Here is a 23,994-nt window from a genome sequence, read left to right as displayed (position 1 = left end):
ACTGTCTGATATTTGACAGTTATGGGCCTGTGATTGGCTGACAGGTCTGCTCCTAATAGATATGTAAATAATAGGGATGGTGATGAGAGGTAGAGTCTTATTAAACATGTTTCCATGGCAGCAGCAGAGATTGAGATTCTTTCTTCAGTCAATCTTATTTCACAAGTTTAACATGACTTTTTTGAGGTAAGAACAGTCTCTAAAAAGGAGATTCTGGCCCTGTTCTGCATTTCAAAGATAAGTAGTGTTTATTTTCTGCAGAAACACATAGTCAGTGGTCCCTAAAAATACACTAGAGCTATTACTGTAACGCTCAGGTAATGTTGTATACAAGGAGGTCCATGGAGAATTAGCATAAAAGTCTGGTACAAAGAACTGAATGATAAATGTGGCAATAAATGTGGTTGAATGAAACTTTTTTCATGCATTGTTCTGAACAACCAGACTTCTGAGTCCGGCCAAGAGGATGTCAGTGAGTTATTCATTTTGCCCCCAGGGACTACATTCAAGCTTTCTCATCTCTGGCGTCCATTCTCTCTGTATTCCTCTCTTTCTTTCTGGTGCTACGGCTTTCTTCCTCCCTTGTTCAACAGCTGTGGAGCAGAGTTAGGGTCAAGGGAATCTCACACACACACATGCACACACACACACACACAAGGATGTGCTACTGTTAAGCTTGAATGCAGCTGAGGGTGTGGATGTGCAGGGCTGGATTTTCCCATGCCAATAGTTAACCGCGGGGTGAATTTGAAACTGTGGTGAGACCTCCAGTGCCCTCTGGATCCCTCCCCTGGCCCCTGGCCCTCGGCCCAGAGGCTGTGTCTTCTCCCCTGCTGGGACACTCAATGGACTCTGTGTGTGCGTGTCTCTGTGTGTGTGTTTTGTGTGTGTTAATGGCCAATCTCAGGAGGGGTTCTGTCATTCAGTCATCAGCCTTTCAGCCACCAGTCTCAACAACCCAGGCCGCCAGCCCCTCGCCTAGGGCAAGTCATCTGTCTTTAAAAGACAACAAACTGAGATCTTTCCCTCTACCCGAAAAAACTCTGCTTATTTCCCTAATGCTCCGTTTTTCTTCAAGTCCCCAATTCATTTTCTGAAAGTCACTGTCTTGGTAAATATATCTTTCTGTCTGTTTTTGTCCCCCCTTCTGTGTTTTAGGCACACCAAATTATTGTTTGCCTTGCTCTGTCCCTCCCTCCTTCCGTCCTCAAGGACATCCATCCAGTCTCAGGGTCTGTGTAGAACATCTCCTGCAGAGGGAGTTGAAAGCATTCCTCTGCCTCCCCCTGTCATCATGGCTTATTTAATAACTATCCCAATAAAGTCAACAACAAGGCCCACGATGCAAACCCCCTGGCCCCCCCCTTTTCACTGTGGGACCCCAGCCCTCACCCTCAGGTCTGATGAATGGGGCCATCAGGCATGCCAGCTGCCCCGGAGGTGAGCAGGCTGCCCCCGCCGGGCAGCCAGGCCACCGAGCCAGAGGGAGGAAGTGGAGCAGAGCGGAGCTGGGAAGGGCAGGGCCGGCATGCCAGAACTCACACTAGGCAAAGCTTGGATGGAATGAGCCAGTGGAAATATGGAGAAACGTAGGGAGGGCCGGTTGAGCAGAGGGGTACAGGATGCACACACAAACAGGGGGCCAGCCTGGACGCCAGCAACACAGTAGGCAGAATGGATACACTCACAACATGATTTGTTTTGCTCGCTGCTTGCTCATGACTTTCCAGTTTTCCAACAATTGCTCCATATTCAGCAAGGCAGTTTGTGGCTTTGACAGTTGGAAAACATGAAAGTAATCCAATTCAATGCATTTGCATTAGTCCAATCTATTTTGCATTAATTAGGGAAAATGTAAATCTTCTAAATGTACATATCTATTATGATTTTGTAACTCAGTAGCACATTGCACATCCAAAGTGAATAAATGTACTATTCAAGGTGCATATATTACATTGTGTGTGGTATATTTTTGCATTTAGTAACAGGTTTAAATTGTGTATGTATAAGACAGAACCAGGGAAAAAGGGGTATGCGAGATGAAGCCAAATTATGAATCCGTAAGTGGGTAAACAAACACTGGGCATGCACGCATATGCATTAATCTGAGGCCACTCTCATGAATTAAGAATACGCTGATAATTAGAGCGGGATACGCACGGTCATACAGCGCAAACACATGTGACAACAGCCCCACAGCTGGCTGTTTAATGCTAAACCATTGCTGTTCAGGAAATATGATTAGCTGTTTCCATATTACCTGTCATAATGTTTGACTCTTCCCAAGCATATGTGATTTCCCTCCCATCCACTCCTGCCAAATAGCCAGCCATGCCCTCTATTCATTACACTGCAGTCTCCCTGTGCCACTCATATAGCCGCTGCCAGCATTGGGTCTGTTGTGCAGACACACAGAGATGGTAAAATGGTAACATGGTAACAAAACTGGCTAAGAGAAGTCTTGACAAAGTGAGAAAAGAGTCTATGTTTCCCCATCACACACACATCTTAAAGTGAAAGAGGAGGACATCCAGGATGAGGGAATGTTATTCAACTGAGAATGTGCATCAAGCGCACACAAGACATACGGCTGAGGCAAAAGAAAGTACAGTAAATAACATTCACAACACCGTTTTTCTTAATCTAAGCTTCTAGGGGGAGACTGACTAGATCTACTCAAGGATAGTTTGCCCGCTAGAGTTTTCAGACTACCACTGTCTTTGATTTGCGGAGGAGCTGCTTCTATATTCCCTAGCAGCTGCTTGGTTAGCTTGCTTTTCCTACCTGTTATTAAAATCTTTTATCTCCATCCAGCTCGCTTTCTCTCTTAGCGTTCCCATCCCTCTGCCAATGGGGAAATCTTTATTTTCGTATCCAAGCAAACATTTTTATAAATGCAAACAGGCTCTTCTGAAGACAGCTCCAGAGGCGAGACCTGCCCTGTACCTAAAAGCGTGAAAGCAGCATGTCTCTCCTGGCCCTGGCCCTTAGAGTAAGCACAGCTGTGTTGAATATTTCCCTCACTCCTCAGTTCATTTGAGGGTGATCTGAGACCAGTTAGCCCCCAGGACATGGAGTGGTAAACAGGCCTGACTATCAAAGCACACCACCGCAGTCAGAAAGACTGGAATATGAGCCTCTGACCACTGTAGCTGTGGATAGAGGCAGGTAGGCAGACAGCAGCTGTGCAGAGCTCAAAGGCTCCCTGACAGCAGCTGATGCTTACTTGACCTAGCACTTACAGGCTGAGTAAACAAGACTCCCTAAATCATATGTGGGCAGCAAAAGGACTGCATGTCCACTGTAGCCATTACAGTAATCACTGCGCTCTAAGTGGGAAATGGCTTTAACTAACTTAATAATCACCCAGGCAGTAATTGATTATACACTGGAAAATTCAAATTGACTAAGTGTTTTTTATACACAATCTGAAAAAGAAAGCCTCCTGCTGTAACTTTTTATGTATCCTGTCAATATACCTGGTGACTGGAAACCAGTGACAAGAAGAGTCTGTTACTAACTGACTGAATGATGTTCATGAAGAGCAGTAAAAATGGTAAGAACCACATTTAATGGCATTCTGGAAATGTTTTATGTATTTGATGAGGTCTAGTACAAACCTGATAATGTCAAATGCCTGAAAAATTGACACATTTTCCTTGATCTCCCCACTCTCTGTGAAACCTCTTGCAATACCTCATAAGTTATGAAGGCAGAATATATTGTATGTTTAACACTCTTTCCATCCTCAAACTTTTCCAACCAAAAACACAGAAACACACGTTAGCAAAAATGTCAAAACGCACAACAACACAAAATCAAGGCAACTGGCAAGAAACAGGCATAACTGGTAGGGTGGCGCCTAGATGGCTTAAAGTCAAATAGCTGATAGTCATCAAAGAGAAGTAAATATTGTGTACCATGCAGCAGAAAACCTTCCACTCGAAATTCCAATTCAATAGACAAAACTGGCTCAAGTTGTCTTCAGGTTGGTCATTTTTTGAGGGCTTGACCACACAAGTCATTCATTGAGGAAAAAAAACAAACAACGGCTTTAATGGTCTAGTGTCCACGTGGCAGAGAGGCCGAGGAAGCAGGCAGCGAGGCACCAAAACGGCCATACTGCAACTGCCCACATCCTCAGTTCGACCCATCACCTAAACACAGGCTCGTGCTGCAGGGGAAATGACTGGATGCATTTAGCTCTCCTCATCACAGACTACTATTCATCTTCAGGAAATAGCATGCTCTGTGAGATGTGTTTAACTTGAGAGCGACAGAGGAGACAGAGCTAATGTCCTAACCACTAGGCTCTTGTCGGTTTTGTCGAGAAGTCGGTGGAAACAAAAAAAACTGCTTTCTCTGGGTTTTTTTAACATGGATTTGTAGCTTGCATCCACAGCTTCATAAGTATCTCCATTTAGTAACTGGTGTAAGATGGAAAAACTCAGGAGGTCAGAGTCATCATTGCACATTATGTCATTATAGCAAGCAGAAGGCCACAGCCCTGTGGATAGATCCCCACCTCTGTCAAGTTGTGTCAACCTCTATAAATGTCCCTCTGCCCACAGCAGCATAATGCGGCCGTATTATTGGAGAGCTAATGCTAATTAATGCTAACAGGTCCATCACAGCCTGCCCAGAGTAAATAAAGAGAATTTATGCCCCGACTAGCCTGACACACATCTGGAAACATCATTTGTCAGCGCAATCACGGTCAAGTCTTTTCACACACAGAGTGTTGAAGAAACACATGTTTGATATTGTATAAACGTCTGCTTTTTAAGCCTTTGAAAAGTATGGAGTAAAAAAAAGAAAAATCACATGGAAACAGTGAGTTCATGTTTTTCTTTCACACACACAGCTGGGCATGTTTTGCTGAGTATGTCACCAAAATGAGCAGTGATGTCAATGATGGATGTGAAACTCCCTTCCGTGGACTGTGAGTGTTTCAGCGTTCATCTGGAATGGACTTCATTTATAGACTGGCTGTTTAACCAGTCAATGTGACACAGGATACATTTAAAAAGACTCTCAGGGTTGAAATGCCTTTCATGTCAAAGGAATGACATAAGTGGTGGAGCAAAAGAAGGGACCTTTTATAGGAACGATTTCAAAAAAACAAAAAAATGTAAGCTGACACTTAGGTAATCCACTGTCTTATGTGTCCCTCCGGCCCTGACTGACTCCACTCTTCACTATGCTCAGCTCCATATCCTTTAATTTCTCTGGTGTTTACAATGTAATTTCTAAAGATGACTTAACAAGATATTTGTGCTTCACTGAATCTGCTGGGAAAATGCAGAATGTCTGTCTCTCACTGAATCTGATGCCCTCTATTTTTCACAGAAACCATAACAACTCCCTCCTCTTCCCTTTACACCCTTTTTTTTTTTTTTTTTTTAGCTGAAGTGCTATTTCTTTGTGAATGGGTGCAAAAAGCTACAAAATATAAACACACTGAAAACCAAAAAAGGGAGTGGCAGAGAGGGAAAGAAAGACAGTGTATGTGTGTGTTCTGGGTGAGCTCCTCGGAGGTGGGTGAGGGCTCTGAAAGGCCACATTGTTGATGTCAAGGCCAGTCAGCATCAAAGGGCTGATTCAGGTTGTAAGAGGAGTCTCTCTCTCTCTCTCTCTCTCTCTCTCTCTCTCTCTCTCTCTGCACACACATATACACACACTCACTCACTTTTCCACTCAGCCCCCTGAAGACCCCCAAAACATCACGGTTAACTGTTCCTCCTCACAGCCAAAGAACAATATTTGGAAATGATGTGTAAACTCAGAGTGAGGTCAAGGGGCACACAGTTACATGGCTTGGTGTGTGTGTGTGTGTGTGTGTGTGTGTGTGTGTGTGTGTGTGTGTGTGTGTGTGTGTGTGTGTGTGTGTGTGTGTGTGTGTGTGTGTGTGTGTGAGTGAGTGAAATATAAAGTGAGGCATTCTTTATTCCCCAGACTTCCACTTGACTGAAATATTTCCCATGGCTCAAACATGTCGCCCATGAGTGATATGTTTTTTTTTTCTTTTTTTTTCACATTCCTACTCTCAGTTACCTCATATCAACTCTGCACGAGCACAAATGGTTGTTTGGGTATGTAAATTATATTGTTCACAAAATCCTTATGTGTCACTTTTTCATTCCGTTCGTTGGGAAAACCTTAGGGTTTATTGAGAGCTTTAATTACACCCACCAAAGCACATTATACTGGTGGCTTCTGTGTGTGAGTGTGCATGTCTGTAAGTATATGTGTGTATGGGGAGGTATTAGTGCATGCATTAGGAAAGTTAGACACCAGGAGCTGTGCCACTGTGTCAGGATGGGATTTAACGAGCTTTAATAACGAGATTTAATGAGCTTAATTAGGAATCCATGCGATCCCCATGGAAACGCTTGAACCCCACAGAACCCGGCGCCGGGTCTGAGGAGTTCTCAATTGGATTACTGTGGCTAATGTCACCGAGACACAACAGTGAACAAAACAGAACGCTAGAGGAGTGGCGGGTGAGGAAGGGATGAGGTGGGATGAATGGGAAAAACAGGGGAATGGATGTCAGAGAAGAAGGACCTCTGGCAGTGGAGGAATACCTGCTGAGGGATGATGGGAAGAGGAAGGAGGAGGGATAACCAGCAGAACCAGTAGGATTAGTGTCGCTCAGAGACTTTGGCTGGCGCACGGAAGACACAGGAGGACAAGTCCCCACCACCTCCACACCTTTCTCACTCCAATGCTAATTGTGCTTCCAAACCTAATTAGCCTTTTTCGTATGCTCACACTTATTTCCATTGCCTTGTTCTTTTCCCCTTCATCACGATTGGTGGATTTGTACAAATTTATTGTAAACAGAGTCAATTTTTCAGTCAGATACAGTGCAGGGGTCCAAATTCATACAACTACTTTTATCATTTGGTTAAAATTTCTTCTTTCCTAAAGTCCTTCAAACCATTTTGTAAAGGCCTTTGGTTTTATAAATCTATTTTTTAGCAGTGTGTTTTATATATATTTTATCTAGGTGGAGATAATCAATAGGCCCATTTATGCTTTTTTTATTCACCCTGAACATGCAAAATGAATAAATTCAAACTCAAAAACTACTGGAGGTACAAAAGTTGACGTGATGTTTATGAAGAGACAATTTATAAAAGGGAGATGAAAACTGGTCGTTAGGACAACTGACAATGGTGTGACCTGTTTCCAGATAGCTACATTCCTACCACCCACCTGAAAATGAATGGGCAATATTCCTCTACGTACAACTCATCTAAGTTTCATAGATGTCCTATTGGGTCTGAAAAAGCAATCAATTATGATAGTGAGGAGATATAAACAAGCTACAGGTACTCTTCTAACACTATAATCTTGTAATTCCCATAAATATAGCAATAAACACAATCACTTGCATTTTTCTTGTAGACTTTTAGAGATTTCCTTCAAACTGGTGCAAAATTTCATGGCTAACTTAATCTCTCTCAAAGATTTCCTCTCTGTGACTTTCCAGGATCAGTTTGCCCTCTGGTGACCACAGGGTGGTTCTGTAAAGAGCAGTCCGACAATGACGGAGTGACCTTTCAGATAAGCATGATAAAGCTGGCCCATCCCAGCTCTTCCCTGCTCCTCCACACACACACTGAAATGAACGTGCATGGACACGGAGGTGCACACACACACACACAGGCGTATCTGATGACCTACTCTCTGACAAGTTCTCCCCGAGGGATTTTAACACATGCACACACACACACACACATGCACGCAAGATAGTCTTCTTCTCAGGCATAGGATCTCATGGAGTGTCATATGGCAGGTAGGGCATGCTGGACCCTGGGAGCTGGGAGCTGGGAAAATAGGGGGGTGACCTTAGTGGTTATATGGCGGTCACAGAGGTGAACAACACAGTGCATCTATACATCGTCAGGCTTGTGCTGGGCTACACGGGGAGGTCATCTTTCACCATCTATCTGGTGGATTCTCCCATGCCTTCTAGCAGGTCTCTTCGTGGTTTCACTATATATAGAGCTCTCTCACTTCCCAAGATTCTTTGTGATGTCCTGTTGTGATGGAGAGAGTCTGGGGCTCATCATTATAAATCAGCCTGTTAGAAGGAATGAAATTTTAAAGAGTCTCTCCCTGGATTCAAACTGAAGTCTCCATTAGTGATACCAGAGCAAATGGTTGCTTGCATGGCAACACACAGCAAATCAACACAACAACCCCTTTAATCACCCTCTTAGTCCCTTTGTCCTCCTCCCTATTTTACTCCCTTCGCAGGGCTCTTGATGATAAATTGTCCAGTAAAAATCTTTAAAAGGGACAGTCATCACAGGTGTGCCTACTAATATCCATCTGATCAAATACATTGTTCATTACATCTGTATCTGCTGTATTTTCACCCCTTATATGCTGTTACATGTGATTAAAATGAAAATCATTTATAGACCTATTTTTCTAACCTTGCATAGGTTTGCATAGATTAAGAGAGATTAGTTGGGAGGAGAGGAGGAGTGTAAGATAATCTTATCATGTTGGGGTCTCTGGCAAGGGGCTGGACTGCTGACAGGACAGAGATAACAGGCAGCGGGGGAAAATAGAAAGGCAGAAACAGAAACAGGGCCACACAGCGGGAGCGGCCAGAAAGGCAATGATTAGAAAGCAAAGAGGCAGATACAAAGAGTCTGACAACAGAGCTTTAAAAACAAAAAAGATGCAGTGAAATATAACAATTGTAGAGCACGCACGCACGCACGCACACACACACACACACACACACACACACACACACACACAGAGACTATGATTTCATTTCATGTCAGCCTTGAGGGAGGACTGAACTATACTCGCCTCATCATCCTCCTTCTCGATCGCTCTGTTCTTGGCCCGCTGCACGCCTCCGGGGCCAGCGAAGGCAGCGATTAACGACAACGGGGAGAGTGTGTATAAGTGTGTAAGTGTGTGTAAGGCCTGATCGTTAGAGCGGCCAACTTGTGTAATACAATTATAGAGGCTGCAGAGAAACTGCTAATGTGCACGCAGGCAGCTCCGTCAGATGGATCAGGTATTGAGTTTTCTATGCTTAATTCACTTTCCAGCACACACATGGGTGCATTAGTTAGATTAGAGAAGCGGGAGGGGGGGGGGGGGGGGGGGGGGGTTGGTGTACCGTCAAGCCGGGCAGATTTGTTTAGTGGTGGCTGTCAATTACAACCCTGACCCTTGCACTAAATGGCTGCTCATCCAGTGGAAAAAAAAGGAAAGGAGACAAAAGCCAGACGAGATTGGTAAAGACATGGCCATTTGCTCCAGGAGATAACAAGTGGCATGATGTGGAGTAAACAATGGTCAAAACACGATGCATCATGCTATACCAATAAAACAGAGTGCTGGGGCCTGAAAAGGCAATGTGACCATCAGGAAGATTAGTGAGGCAATGTTTATCACTAGAATGTTGCAGTAATGGGACCATACGAGGCCGGCGGTGGATGGGTACTTAAAAATATGAAATGGAAACAAATTATTCGATTTGCGATTTTGAAAAAGTCTGATCTGATTCAAGAGACTGATTGTGGATGCAATAACTCAAAAAACTACCTCCCTCCTTTTAGTCTGTAGATTCCATTACACAATCCAGGTTTTATATAAATATATAATATTACAACAAGTATTCTTACAGTACTTGAGATCAGACTTTATGGATGTTATCAAACTTAACCTTGGTACTTCATATTATAAAAAAAAGAATCATTATCAAACTGAATTTAAAGTATTTTGGAGAATAAAAATACTATTGTAAGCAGAAGGAAAATTTAAAATCATACTGTGGATCAAACATAAGTCTGCATGTGTCCAACATTCCTATTTTATAAGGTATCATTTTTTATAAAAATCAAAAAAGATAAGAAAGTAAAACTGCTGGCTGTATTTCAGTTATTGCTGGAGAGTAGATGCCTTTGATCCCCCCCCCCCCCCCCCCCCCCCCACTACTGTACAAACACATTCAACCATGTGTTCCTCGTGTCTATGTAGAGCCATTATAGTTGTTTTTCACTGAAGCTGGAGCCACTTGTCTCAGGGGGGGAATAGGACTCAGGAAGACACAATCGTGACGCTAGTTGGAGAATCATCATAACTCTCTTCCAGAGATGATAAATAAATTAAATCTCACAGAAGCTCTTTTTTTCTTCCAGTAGCTAAATGAGCAGCAGGAGGCGTGCCACAGTTTCCACAGTAAACACCTCCCTCCCATGTAAACACATATAATCACAACAAGATGGCAAATGCAGCTCGGCTCGTAATTGTATCGCTGAAGTGAGATGGTTGAGTTTTAGGAGGGGGGGCGAGTATTATTGCTGCTTGCAGCTGATTGAATTAAAATGTCTTGCTTCACTCCCAAGAGACCACCCTGGTACAAAGGACATAGATTGTCTGCATGTAACTGAGGCCATGCACCAACAAACAATCTTGTAAGGCTTTACAAGAACTCTCTTTGTTAAAGGCTTTGACTGACAGGATTTCCATTTCCATTTGAAAACTCAGGTTCCTCTGACAGAGTAAGAAAGGAGAGCAAAGGCAGAGGAGAATAGAAATGAAGAGTAAAGTTGGATGTGACAGGCTGAGCAGAGAAAACCTTTAAACACTGATAGATGCTAGACAGCTAAATCCCTTCATTGTTACACATCCGTCAAGACGCTGATCACTTTTGTCCTCCCACTTGTCCGGCGCTTGTTACTTTTCCTCTGCGTGTCAGAACTGCTTTGACCAATCCATTTGACTTTATGACCACCGACTTCAGACAGAACAGCGTGTTAAAAGGAGTGACCGCTGACACTCCTTGGATTTGACATGCCCCATCGAAATTCCTTTGACAGTATACTGCATTCTGTCAAGTTCTTAGTAAAACAAACTACGGCCCAAAAGAACGAAAATGGAAGCTACAGTGTAAATATTCCAGCTTGGGTTTCTCATGCTCTTGGCCCTCAAAGTCAAGAAATGTGGAAACAACTGCCAACAAGAAATATGGCAGTCAAAAGCAAAACCAGGTTGTGCTGGTATCTGGTGTTCCACAGAAAAGCAACACAATAAGGTTCACATTACACCACCAAATGTCCCAAGAAATCGCAGGAGAATGTAAATATGCATGTGAGTTGGTAATGCTCAAAGCTTCCCAATCCTTACAACAAGCTGGTTTGTTCAACATTGTTCTATTTGTTTACCAGATTTTTGTTGCTTCTTTTCCATGAACAAAAAAGCCACACAAAGCAGCCGGGAATAGCTGTGGGTTAATGTGCCTCAATCCTGGATGCTTTTCATCCTGTGGGTAAAAAAACCACGCAGCTTAGGAGTGGCTCTACTATCTCTGTCTCATTACAGTCCTTGTCTCCACCTCCCCTTCCTTCTACTCTTCCTCTGGATGGTATCATTGCTTTTGTTGGCGGGGTCTCACACTGGAGCAGTCTGCTAAATAAAACATTTGGCATGGAAAGACGGTGATAGCAAAAAAAAAAAAAAAGTGGCTAACAGAAAGCTAGTAAGTCTTTGCAGACTTGTAAAAACAAAAATACCATGATTTAGTAATGTTCAGCTCTCTAAACTGAGGGGTAAGGAATGTGTGCAGGATTTAAACAAGCAGTTACTGAAGGAAACTCATCAGGAGGTATGATTTACCAGTGCACTGCTCCTTCCTTTACACAGCAGAGGTTACCCTCCTAGTGTTGCACTCCCCCCTTCCACCTCTCCCCAGTGTAACCCCCCCCCCCTTCTGCTTTTACCTGACAGATCAGCTTACCTCACGTCAGCCTAAAAACCATGGGAACCCCTATGCACGGTGTGTCACCACTGAATTATCGGTTTCCGCTGCACATGCTGCAGCGTATCTGCAGCGAGCCATTATGGTATATCAGTTTACAGTGGTGTGCTGACTCCAGTGCAGCTGGTGTACAGTATAGGGTCATAGTTTACAGAGGCCTGGAATTAGAGAAACAAGCCTGTCATCTCACTAAGCTCTGTCATTTTTTCCAAACTGAGATCTCATTTCTCTATCAACTTACCTAGAGGGAAGGCATTTCTACAAAACCTTCCACTGTGCTGAGAGCAATAAGCCCCACCAAACTGATAGGTCCAAGAATGGTATGGCCTTAATAAATAATATGTAAGCACAACAATGAATTAAACAGTTTTGGGGTTTTTTAAATATATGTAAATGCAGACATTTTTCCTTCCCAGCAGTCTATAGTAAGGGCTTGTTCTAATGCAGTGGTCTCCAACCCTGCTCCTGGAGAGCTACTGCCCTGCATGTTTTAGGTATCTCCTCACTCTAACACACCTGATTCTAATAATCAACTCGTTATCAAGCCCTTTGACGAGCCTCAGCTGCTTGATATCGAGTTAGAGTGAGGAGATACCTAAAACATGCAGGGCAGTAGCTCTCCAGGAGCAGGGTTGGAGACCACTGTTCTAATGTGTAGGTAGCTCAGTAAGGTCTGAAAGAGGCACATGTGCCACCATAAATGTCTGTACCAATATTTTGGGTTCCATCCCTTAGCAGACTAGGAGCCTGTAGAGGTTAAACAGCAAATAAGTGTTGTGTTGACTGTAGAACTCCTGAGTGAGAATGCTTATCTGTATACAAAATAGGGCCGATTCAGACATTTGACCTGGTTTAGGAAAAAAAAAAAAACCTTCTGCATTTTCTCCCTCTCTGCGTTTCAAAGCAATCACCACAACAACATCCATTATTCACCTTCTGCCTAGTGTTTGGTATGCTCCTTGAAAGGGGCAGAAGCACAGCTGGAAGTCCCCCTCTATCCCTTATATAACTTGAAGAGTTGCATTCATGTACTGTACTGTACAGAATTCCTAATGTATTAATGGAAACACAAATTACGCCGATGAGGGAAATGCATCGTTCTACAAAAATATTGTGAATGTGAGGGCAGCTCCTTGACTTTTTTTCCAATTCTTTCTTTTGTGTTTGAACATCACGTAGGACAAGCGGGGACTGACACTTTGAGTTCATTAATAATTCTGACATTTACAACAGTGAACTTTCAGAGCTGAGCAGACTGCTTTCTGTCATTATCAACCTTCATCTCAATAGCTTTCATTAACTGAAGAATGCATGCAAATCAAAGTCAACACAGCCACTTATTCGCCACATGGAAGCCCTTAAATTGGCAGATTTTTAACATTAGCCGTGCTTTTTGGTTCCCTGATAGATTCCTGAAGAAGGAGAAAAAAGAAAAACAGTACAGTTTGCCTTCTCTGGCAAGCACAGAAATTGTAGCAGCTTCGACTGCATGTTTTACATGTTAAAAGTCATAAAGTAACATTTCACCGTGGGGCTTCTGTCTGGGCCCCATTTAAATGAGACCCATTGAGCTTGCCCCAGTTAAACACTGTCTGCCAGTACTCAGGTCACTTGGGGCTGATCATGGAGATATGGCACACACACACACACACACACACACACACACACACACACAAGCTCACAAAGACACGCTATACAAACACAGGAAAGTGCTGACACCCAACAGCAATCTCGCGTTGCAAACTATTACTGGACTCACAGTAACAAAGCCCAAAATGAAGAAAAGAGGTCACGCAGCAGGGTGTTAGGTTCGGTGGTGGAATCGGGCGGTTAACTCCGCTCTGAAACTCGTCTTTAGTTTCAAGACTTGACTATGGAAACAAAATGTTTTCCAAGATGCTGTTGATGAATTCCACAGTGTTTGTTGAGACTTGTACGGAGTAATTACACACACACAAAAAAAAGACAAAAACACCCATTCATCACATGCCTTCAACAGTCAAGCATGATTTCAATAGCATCATTTTATTTTTTTTCAAACATCCCTGACTCTTAGCACACATTTTGAGTCCTCTCTGCTCCAACCAACAGGAGTACACAGAAGGTTGGGGGGGGGCAGATTAATCATACAACAGTGCATACCAATTGTGAAGCTTTAATTTAGCACCTCATTTAACTCAGTAAAAACAACAACTTTACAGGCTGGCATTTTGACACACATTTAATTCTGCCCTCTGGTAATGGTCTGCTCTGTTTAAAAGTCTGTTTGGCAGCTCTGTAGATAACAGATGGAAGAAAAATGAGGGGAATTATGAGAAAGATTGATTTCCTGGGGATGAATGGTCTGGTATTCACACAGATTTATCTGAAACAGACTTTCTCGGACTCTGTTATTATTGAATAAACACACACACACACACACGCACACACACTCCAGCATGCATACACACACTCCAGCATGCATACACACTACCACTATATGCAGACAAACAAGACCATGTGCACACAAAGACACACACATGCTGAAAGCTAAGAAAACAGAAGCACACCGCATTATGTGAGGACGAAAATATTGTATGTGTTGATAAGAGGTCAAATAGAGGGGAGCTGTTAAGGACACGGTTATGAGTTTCTTTTTAAATGAATATCACCTTTCATTCCACAGATGTAACTAAATGAATCTATGGGTGGAAATGATTATTCTTTTCAAAGAAAACAAAAATGCGGTACGGTCATATAATTGGCCTTTTTCTCGTGCCCTCTCCCTGATGTCTTGTAAAAGTTTATTTCCTTAAAGAAGAACAAGAACAAGCATTGTCCTTTTAAGCGTCCCAAGCTCATCTTTAAGGAACCATAATGTAAACCAGAGACTATAACTTCTCTTGTGGCATCTCAAAGCAGACACAGGAATGGAGCAAACAAAAAAAGAGAATAAAGGGGGGGGGGGGGGGTGGAGGGGGCAGGCGGATGAAGTCCCTCATTTGAGCCCCATAAAAAACAAGGAGGCACAAACATTTATCTGTGGCAAGGCTTTCATCGGATGCTTTAAGAGCACAGAAATAACAGAGACCAAGATGCTGATAAAGTGGAGACAGGAAATGGGGAGCGTGGGTCTCCTGCTCTCATGTTTCAACTGGGACCAGTGGTCTCATGCCGCCCCCCCCCCCTCCTCCTCCTTACTCCTCTCTCTGTTCTGCTGACATACACAGACCACAACCCAACCAGACATTAGTGCAGCGTCTGGAAACCACCACCCCTTCTTCACAATGCAGAGATGTGACACATTCAGCAACAACATGAGGCAAATAGTCTCAGTCTACAGGTATATAAAACATGTTTATAGATGTGTGTCCACTTGAGGGTTTAACAGAATACACACTAGCTTGGCAAATTACTTATTACAGATGAATACTGTTCCTATTCTTCAGGAGGGCTTTTATATATTTGCTTTAGTCCCATTCCACTAGTGAGGCTCCGACTCTGAGCACAAGACGGGGCAAAGCCAGGATTAAGGGTTTAGCTTTGTCAATCAGAGTCAGAACAGAGGGGAAGATAGCAGCTGTATTTTCATTCTGGAGAGAAAGCTGGATTTCCATAGAGACATGAAAATTCAGGTGATTGCCAAAGCCTCCACACTGCGTGTGTGACTCAGGTGCTATGAGTCACCTCTGATATCATCTCAATCATTACCGCCTCAGTAGTATGTTAGCCTCTCTCATCAGACCTGAACATATAGCCTCGCTTTAACATCAAAGGTGCCATGGCAGCGACAGAGCGGACTGAAAGAGCTCAGATGATGATATTCCTGCTCGACTGTTTTTAGCAATCTGTGAATTAATTCTCTCAAGCTCAAATTCCATAATTAAAATTAATAGTTTGTCTTATGGGGAAGATTCTATCCATATGTTTAATTTAATAATTCAACAAATTCTGGATGCTTTTTCATGCTCACACAGTTCATGTATACAGTTTGAAGGTAGGTAGGTAGGTAGGTGAGATTAGCTTTCTTAAAAGGTAAGTAAGGTAAGGAAATATGTTGTTCTTTCTCCAATGCTGCAGCTTTTATTTCATACACAACTCTAACAATAATATTCTGGATGTACTGTTTACAACACCAACAACAGGAAGTGGTTCAGATATTTGATGTAGGCTGTAGTGATCTAAATGATTTGTAAATGTGATGTTAGCCACTGTATGTAAATTGTAGTGTAGTTAATATGAGTCCTCCACTTTTAGAGGAATTCAACGGTGTATTTCTCTAACTTTGAGCATGCTGCTACTCTGTCCCGTAGGCATAGGCAACAACCGAGTAAAGTTAGGATTATCTCACATCTTCAAACTGAATGCAGAGCGTATTTGGCCTAAATATTTGACGTACTGTTAGAGCTGCTCTTATCTTTCTGTACCACTTTAAGTCTACTCTGCTGCTGCTGTGCAGTTGTTACCTAGGCTGTTCTACGTTCCACGCTGGGCTGCAGAACCATGACTGAAGGGAACACAGTTAAAGGACATCGGGGAAATAACAGAAATCCAACTGACGGCCAGCTTTTTACTGCTCATCAGCTCTTTGAGCTTTTTATAGTATCTGTGTGCATACATGAGAGGAAACGGCATTCCAGCAGCATCTCAAATCCTCCCTAACTCAGTCTATTTTGCACCCTAATCCTCTTTGCTAGGTAGAAAAGAGCATATATGGCAACAGGACAGGACATTCATTTTTGCCATGTCCACAGATGGTTACGTCAGCTAAATTATGGTAAAATGATAATGTTTATCCCACAGTTACATGACAAACATGAAGATATGCAGAAAACAGTCAAAACTATCAGGATGTGTCCAGTATACACTATGCACAACGAAAAGTTCCCTCCATCCAATATTTGTTGTACCCCTCAGAGTTAGTTACCTGCATTTATAATGACATCTACTTGACTAATTTCCTGTTAGGAACACAAAAATGCAGGAGGACATTAGTGGTTGAGCACCAGGGGGGAGGCCATGATGCCAAATTAAAGGGCTGGAGTGGAGTGTGTACTTATACTCACTCATGATGTGCTCTGTCAGGCCTGCTGCTTATAATGGCATGAGAAGGGCCACTTAACTCGTAATCACTTCTCTCTCCCCCTTTGGCTCTGTCCTCCTCTCTACATCCCACCCCCACCCCCACCCCACAACCCCCACATGCCTGATTTTCTGACTGTCGGCTCTGATCTCTAATCAAAAATGAACTGTAGACCAAGAGCAGGGACAGTGGTCCACACCCCCTTTCCCCCTTGGCTGGGATCCTGTAATCACAGGGCTCTTGGCGTGTAAGAGGCCAACAAGCCTTTGAATGAGAAATGACTGTACCTCTAATGCATCAGCCATTTCAACTTTGAAGAGCCATTTTCTGGCAGAGGGAATATCACAGGTAGGAAATCAGGTCACCACCACCACCATCATCTCTGCGATCATTATGTCCAATCTCATCCAGTGGCATGACTGAAAGTGGGAACCTTTTATACAATTATTTTCATTTGCTGTACATGGCCTGAAAAGCTAAACTTGCCACAAAATGCCACAGTGATAATCTATGGCCTGTGGCACACTATGATTTACCCTTCCCTCACAAATACTCAAACAAAAAAAAACACACACACACACACACACACACACACACACACACACACAAAGACGATCTAGGTGGTGCAGTATACGCTGCATGGAGACACAGGTCAGCCATTCTGGCACAGGCCTTCCTGTCAAGTGCTGCTACTTGTGCCGAGCTCTGCTAATGGACTGCTAATAGAAGTGAATGTTGCACTGTGAAGCTCCCCTGTAGTTCAGAGTGTCACACTGGGTGATTAATGACACACTCTCCTCTCCTCCCCTGTCCGTCCCTGTCCTCCTCGCTCCACACCTTGCTTTCAACCTTCTCTCTTTCTCTCTCTCTCTCTCTCTCTCACCACTTCTACCTTCAGCTCCCTCTCCTCTCCACTAATCTTTCTGTCCCATTTGCCTCTTTTGTGTCCTTGCAATCACCCTCTTCTCACTCCTACTACCGCACCTCTTTTTTTCCGTCTTTTTCGTCTGCCTCTCAGGAAGGAAGGGAGATGATAGCCCACAGGAATCAGTAATCACTATTATAATCTCCAGTAAAAGTTAAGTCAAGTTTGCTCGAGCTCTAGTTTCAAATGGCTTCACAATGCCAGCAATGTAAGAGCAACAAATAAAGATGACAGGGGAAAAAACCACATTTGGAAAAGGAAGCGGAAAACTTTTGGTAGGTTACTCAAAGAGGCATCCTTCCACCACAGAATAAACACTAGGGTGAACCACTCATATCTGGTGGCAAAAAAATATATAGGAGTCATTTAGGAGCTACAATAAAGGCCATAGCTACCATTGACAATGACGTCATGTTCTCAGCATCGATGGGAATCTTTTAAAACTTTAAGAGTTCACATTTCATTTTTACACATAAATTGAATGTGCCGAGTTTTGAGAGCTGACTGGATTCACTCTTTTAGATTAGATGGATTTTAGGCAAAACAAATTCAATTTGACTTGAATATAATTGAAGGATTTCTTTTTTTTTATCACAATTACATCCTACAGTGCGTAGAAGGCTCTGAAAATGCATTAAAACCATAATTTAAGAGGATAAAAGTTCCAGGAAATACAACATAAACATACACTACATATCATAAAATTTCACCTGCAGGCAAGGTTACACTGTGGGAATTGAGTACATCTAAAACCCTGAGCTACAATGACAGTAGCAGTATGTGCTTCCACCAGTGCAGCAGAAGATATATCCTCATCCACCAGATGACTGCAGAACTGTTCCCAGCCTTAAAATAGCACCGTGAATATTTTCTGCCTTCACAACATTAGTATATGACATCAAGTCGAGCAGGGAAGCACACTCAGCAGCCACTTTTCACAGTAATTATCACACCCTAGTCCCTACCATGCTCCGTCTTTTTGCTCAGCTAGTAACCAGCATGCACCTCTGACCCTGCTCGACACTATCAGACCATACTGTACATACTGTTTACTTTGCCCTCTTCCTTCACCTGAGTGTAGGAGGTGTGTTACTGAATCTTAATGCTCTTCAGTTATATGGAAATGCCTGCATGTACATTATAGTAAGTGTATCATATTGGAGGCTTGTGCATGCAGGCAAAGGTCTATCTACAGTAGGAGGTAATTTATAAGTGCAGCTCCTTATGCACAATGTGCTCATTGTGCATACAGGTCCTGTTTATAGAATGACCGCAGCGGTTGTAATGTAAGCGGCCTCCAAGGAGCCAGTTGTCAGGCCACAGGGAAGCCCGTTAGAATTATAATGATAGAAATAACATTCGCTTTTACCTGCATTCTTAAAGGCAGTGCTGGCATCAATCTCAAAAGAGGGGTTGTGTGCAGAAAATATAGCAGCAAAGTCTTACCGTGCACTGAGTCACGATATTTTAGAAACCATATATATTAAAGATCCTTTAACTTTTCCCTCCATAAACAATCCTCAGAGGACACATCATCAAAGAGAGACATAAGAGCAGCATTGTGGAAAAAGTGAACTAATCCGAGGAAGGCCGACATGCTGAAAGTATCCACAGATTTATAGTGTCAGAATATCAATGTTAAGATATACATTTGATATAAATATGATTTTCTTTGAGTGTTTCTTCTCATGCCTTGGAGTTTTTCTTAAGTATTAGAAATGCTTCTTAAAATACATCTTTTTTCCCAACTCCTTTTTCCTTGTAGACAATTTATGATGTGAAATTGGTGGTATTTTTTCTTAATACTATCCATTTTTGTAAGTTTAAGTGTCTCATATATTCCCATAACAACTTGACATCCTCCATCAACTTTTTTAAAACAACACACACATGCAGACACGGACACTGCACATACTGTACAACTCTGCCGCTGTGCTGGAAATACCAGAAGTACATCTGTTCTTGCACCAAGGGTTTCCAATCACGCTGCTGTCACAGAGCTCTCAGCTACCTTTCTGGCAGCTCCCAGCTTATATCTGTCTCAACCTGTCTCCTTCGTCGAGAGTTCAGCAGGTTAATGAGCACTCTTATTACCCAGGGCTCGCTTTTTGTCTAGATGGGATAAGAGCAAGTCAGTGTCCCCTCAAATGGCAAAGTCAAAGAGTAAAAATAAATGTAGAAAAACTATAATGATACTGAAAATATGTACAAAACAAAATATGCAGGAAAGAGGTACAGTAGTGTTGCATTTTCAACACGGAGCGCCTGCGTAAGTGAGCCACTTTAATCACCAGTAGTTTTACATTGAAGAAGTGACTCTCCAGCGATTTGGAAATGAGTAGAGCTCATCAGTGCCCCAAAAATAGCGGGACCCATTAATTAGTCTCAAACAATGTTCTCCTGGTGTATTGACTTCTTAATGGACAGAGAAGGACCTTGTTCGTATTCCCATCAAGTCAATGACACAGGGCTCTCTGGGACTCTGCAATGGGTATTATGTCATCTCACCCTGCCCTTTAGAAACCGGACCTGGGCTGTTTTTTCATTCTTCCTCTCATCTCTTTTGCTCATTAACTATGTAGGAGTAAGATGAAGGTCTAGAGCAGCTAGATGAGGTTGCTCATAGACCCTCAACCATGTCTAGTATATGTGCTCGGACCTCCAATTGAAGCCTTAACTTCCAAAGAAACATGTGTCCCTTTTCTTGTAGGAGATTGAGTCTGTCCTCTGCTGGCAAAGCCCTCCTCCAATCTAATCATGTTATTCAGCCGTGTACTTCATTCGAGAAGGAGCAGACCACCTACCTCAATTCCAGAGGCGTACACACTCGGCATCTGACACACTACACATGCACAATCACATATTGAACATTCACCCTCACGCAGACGGTTTTTCCTCATAGCTTCCTTTGTTTGACAGACAAACCGACTCAGGAGGGAGGAGATTAAGTAAATGGCTTCAGGTGTGTGTGTGTGTGTGTGTGTGTGTGTGTGTGTGTGTGTGTGGGGGGGGGGGGGGGGCATTATCTCAACGCTCTCCATAACTGACAACTACCACAGTTTAAAAGAAAATATATTTCAATGTACGACTCTACTCAAAATGACTCACTTGTCACTTAAATACAGCCAGAAATAATAATAAGTAATTGTGGGAAAATGTTCTATTGAAAATGAAAAATTTCCTCTTGAACTACACTTATCAGTTTTTTAAAATAAATACAGATTCGTCACTCCTCATAAATACCTGTCTTCTGAGCAAAGGTCCACACTATTTAATAGCTTTAACAGCTTTACTGGACTTTACTACCATCCATCATTGGCAGGTGTGCCTGTTTCCAAAGAATAGATATGTCATTTTTTTTTAAAATTACACTTTTCATATGTGTGTGTGTCAAATCAAGACCGGCTCAAGAATGGATCATTGTTTGAATTATTGTTTAAAACTGGAAACTGAACAGTAGTGAACATTCAGCTACAAGGTTTTCTCTGAGTGAGCAAAGTCAAGATGGAATTAAATTAACAGCAGTATGAACTGGACAAGAATTCATAAAAATTCAAGCGAATAATAATCTTAATGTTATATTTCACCCCTTATATTTTTGCCATTAATCAAAATAGGCTAATTAAATGTTATATATATATATATATATAAATTTAGTAAATCTACTATGCCAGACAATCCCTATGAATCAGTTGAAGATTTAAAAGCAGACTAAGTATGGGCTGCATTTGAGTACTTTTGATGGTATCTCAGAGACTGTTTTGGAGCACAACAGATGGGATACTTTCAGCAAATACCAATTGTGGTTTAGATAACTGAAATACGCACTTTCCAATCTTTCAAATGACACTTTTTTATATGTATTCAATTATTCCCATGTACAGCCTGAATCCCAAAAGGTGAGTAACTTTAATAATCTCTACCAATTAACAAAAGCTATTTTAGAAAAGCGTTTATTCAGCCATTTATGCTTCATCTTTCCATAATATAACCCACATACTACTCAATAGTGAAGGCCTTCTTGCTTTGACACTGGCTACAGACTGGATTTATCCTTCGTCTTTTTTAAATAGCTCAATGAACTGTTCTCTCGTGGTTTATCCAGTCCACTACACTCCTGCTGTAGCATACAAGAGTGCACAGAACTTTTGACGAAAGTAAAAACCAAGTTCAAAGGTCAGTTAATACACTTTTTTAAATTTTACCTTGAGCCACTCCGATATCCACCAGGAGAAAAAGAAAAAGCCAGGATACGGTCAGCATCTCTGGAGAAGATCTCGGCACTCTTCCTCTGTCTCGGTCAGTTTGTGCACCGTGCCCCATGATGAGGAGTCAAACTCCGCTCTGAGGCAAGTCCGAGTCACTGAGAAATTGCGCTCGAGCACACAATTGTCGCTCGTTGTGCGCCCGCTGCAGTCCAAATATCACCCCTCAAAACCCCGCGCGCAAAAAATGGCTTTGGAGTAAATATATCCAGCACTGTGTTTTTACACACATAAGAACGGTGTGACAGTTTAAGGAATAAAGAGGCGGGTTGCGCCCTCCGTCAGAGAGGATGTTGCATTAAAATCTGTCTCCGTTTGCTTTTCCCTTGAAAGGTTCACTTGGCTTCTCTTGAGATGTGGATCGATGTCTTGATGGCAAATTCATGCTCCGCTTAGTCCCACACCTAAATCAAAGTCCTCCGGTGAGTCCCCTGTCTGTCGCACCTTCCACGCGTGCAAGCGAGTCTGTGCGTGCGCCGTGCCTCGCGCTCCACTGACAGGACTGAACCGGGGTAAGGAGCAGTCTCTGCGGGCTACCTTGCTCCTTCAGCCAATCCAAGTACTCCGGCGAGTGGCGGCGCTGTATCAAAACCTGGCCCGGACAGCAGCGAGGAATGGATGCTGTTTATCAATTGCATGATTGATGGAAACCTTGGGATCAACGTACAGGAAAATCATTGAAGTCAATGGTGCCTGTAGCTCTAAAGTAGCCTGCAGAAAGAAAACATTTTTTTGCAAAATGGAAAATAGTCAAACTCAGTTTTCTGAGCTGTGTCTCAGTCTAAACAATTTTTTTTTTTTTTTTTTAGAAATGCAATGTATATTCCATGGCTATTACTGCAAACAGGTGCTTCCATTTTCTGGTAGCTCTGTGTTTTGAAAACATAAATCGTCATTAATTTAACACAGGCACTGCAACAGGAGGGTATAATTTATCTGACTGGGCCATGCACTCGGCCTTGTTTCTGCCACTCTAATTGTTATTTAGAATTAATAGCATGTCACAAAACCTGATCAATAATGATCTCATGCTAACCGACACACCCTCAAACACACACACACACACACACACACACACACACACACGACTTTTTGCTTTGCAGGAGAAAATTTGTTTCAGTGATTCTGATAAAAGGCTGATGAGTAATTACATATGCATGACAGATGTCTCTGCAATGCCCCTGACACTTTGTGATTAATGTGAAATATGAGCTTGACACTATCTCTGCACCAAAATGAAACGTGATAACTTTTAAAAATGTGAATCTAATTTAAGAAGCATGGTATTCTGCTCCCCTCCATCACCATTTTATAACGTACAATGATGTCAATGGGCAACTGTCATCTTGCTGGCATTCCAATTTCAGGCAGGAGATGCAGGAAATTGCTTTTTTCTGGACTCAAACTCTTTTAGGATGAGAAAGATAAGCTGTAGTTTGTAGTCTCTAAATATACACACGGTATGCTGTATGTTTCTAATGAGATAGGAGCCAATTTTGCCAATTTTGCCATGTGATGGAAGCATAGAATTAACAAAGGGCTTGCAAACAATCCTCAGGGAAGTTTGCTCCATGCTGACTCCACAATGATGTATTCATGGTGCTATCAACACGTTGCACATCATCCCAAAAGTGCTCTATTTGGTTAAGATATACAATAATGGGAGGAAACTGTCACATTCCTTGATGCAACACGTGCATGTGAAATGATGCTGTGACCGTGAAGGCTGCATCCCGACCCTGGTACCACCAATATGCAACATCACAAACCAGGATTTCATGAGATTGCGGTTTATTTTTCTGCCCCTCGGCCATCCCATGTGATGTCTCACTGTCTCACATCGCTTCATTTTCTTGTTCTTTGCTGACTGGATTGGAAAGTGCCGTAGCCCTCTACTGCTGCAGCTCATCCAATTCAAGGTTAAATGATGTGTGTTTTCTCA

The 23,994-nt window shown here is 42.5% G+C and overlaps 1 protein-coding gene across 1 annotated transcript in view; it reads right to left on the bottom strand.

The window, feature by feature from the left end:
• The window catches only part of unc5cb (unc-5 netrin receptor Cb), a 123,080-nt gene extending 100,967 nt beyond the window's left edge, over positions 1 to 22,113 (bottom strand). The window contains exon 1 of the mRNA XM_062434780.1: positions 21,993 to 22,113. Coding sequence (XP_062290764.1) covers positions 21,993 to 22,110 — 118 coding nt within the window. The 5' untranslated portion in view covers positions 22,111 to 22,113. The remainder of the gene's footprint in view (positions 1 to 21,992) is intronic.
• Between the last annotated feature and the right edge of the window lie 1,881 nt (positions 22,114 to 23,994).

This window comes from Scomber scombrus, chromosome 15, assembly GCF_963691925.1.
Source record: "Scomber scombrus chromosome 15, fScoSco1.1, whole genome shotgun sequence".
In the NCBI taxonomy this organism is placed as follows: domain Eukaryota; kingdom Metazoa; phylum Chordata; class Actinopteri; order Scombriformes; family Scombridae; genus Scomber; species Scomber scombrus.
Note: the sequence above shows the minus strand (reverse complement) of the source record. Positions and strands in the feature narration are given on the sequence as shown.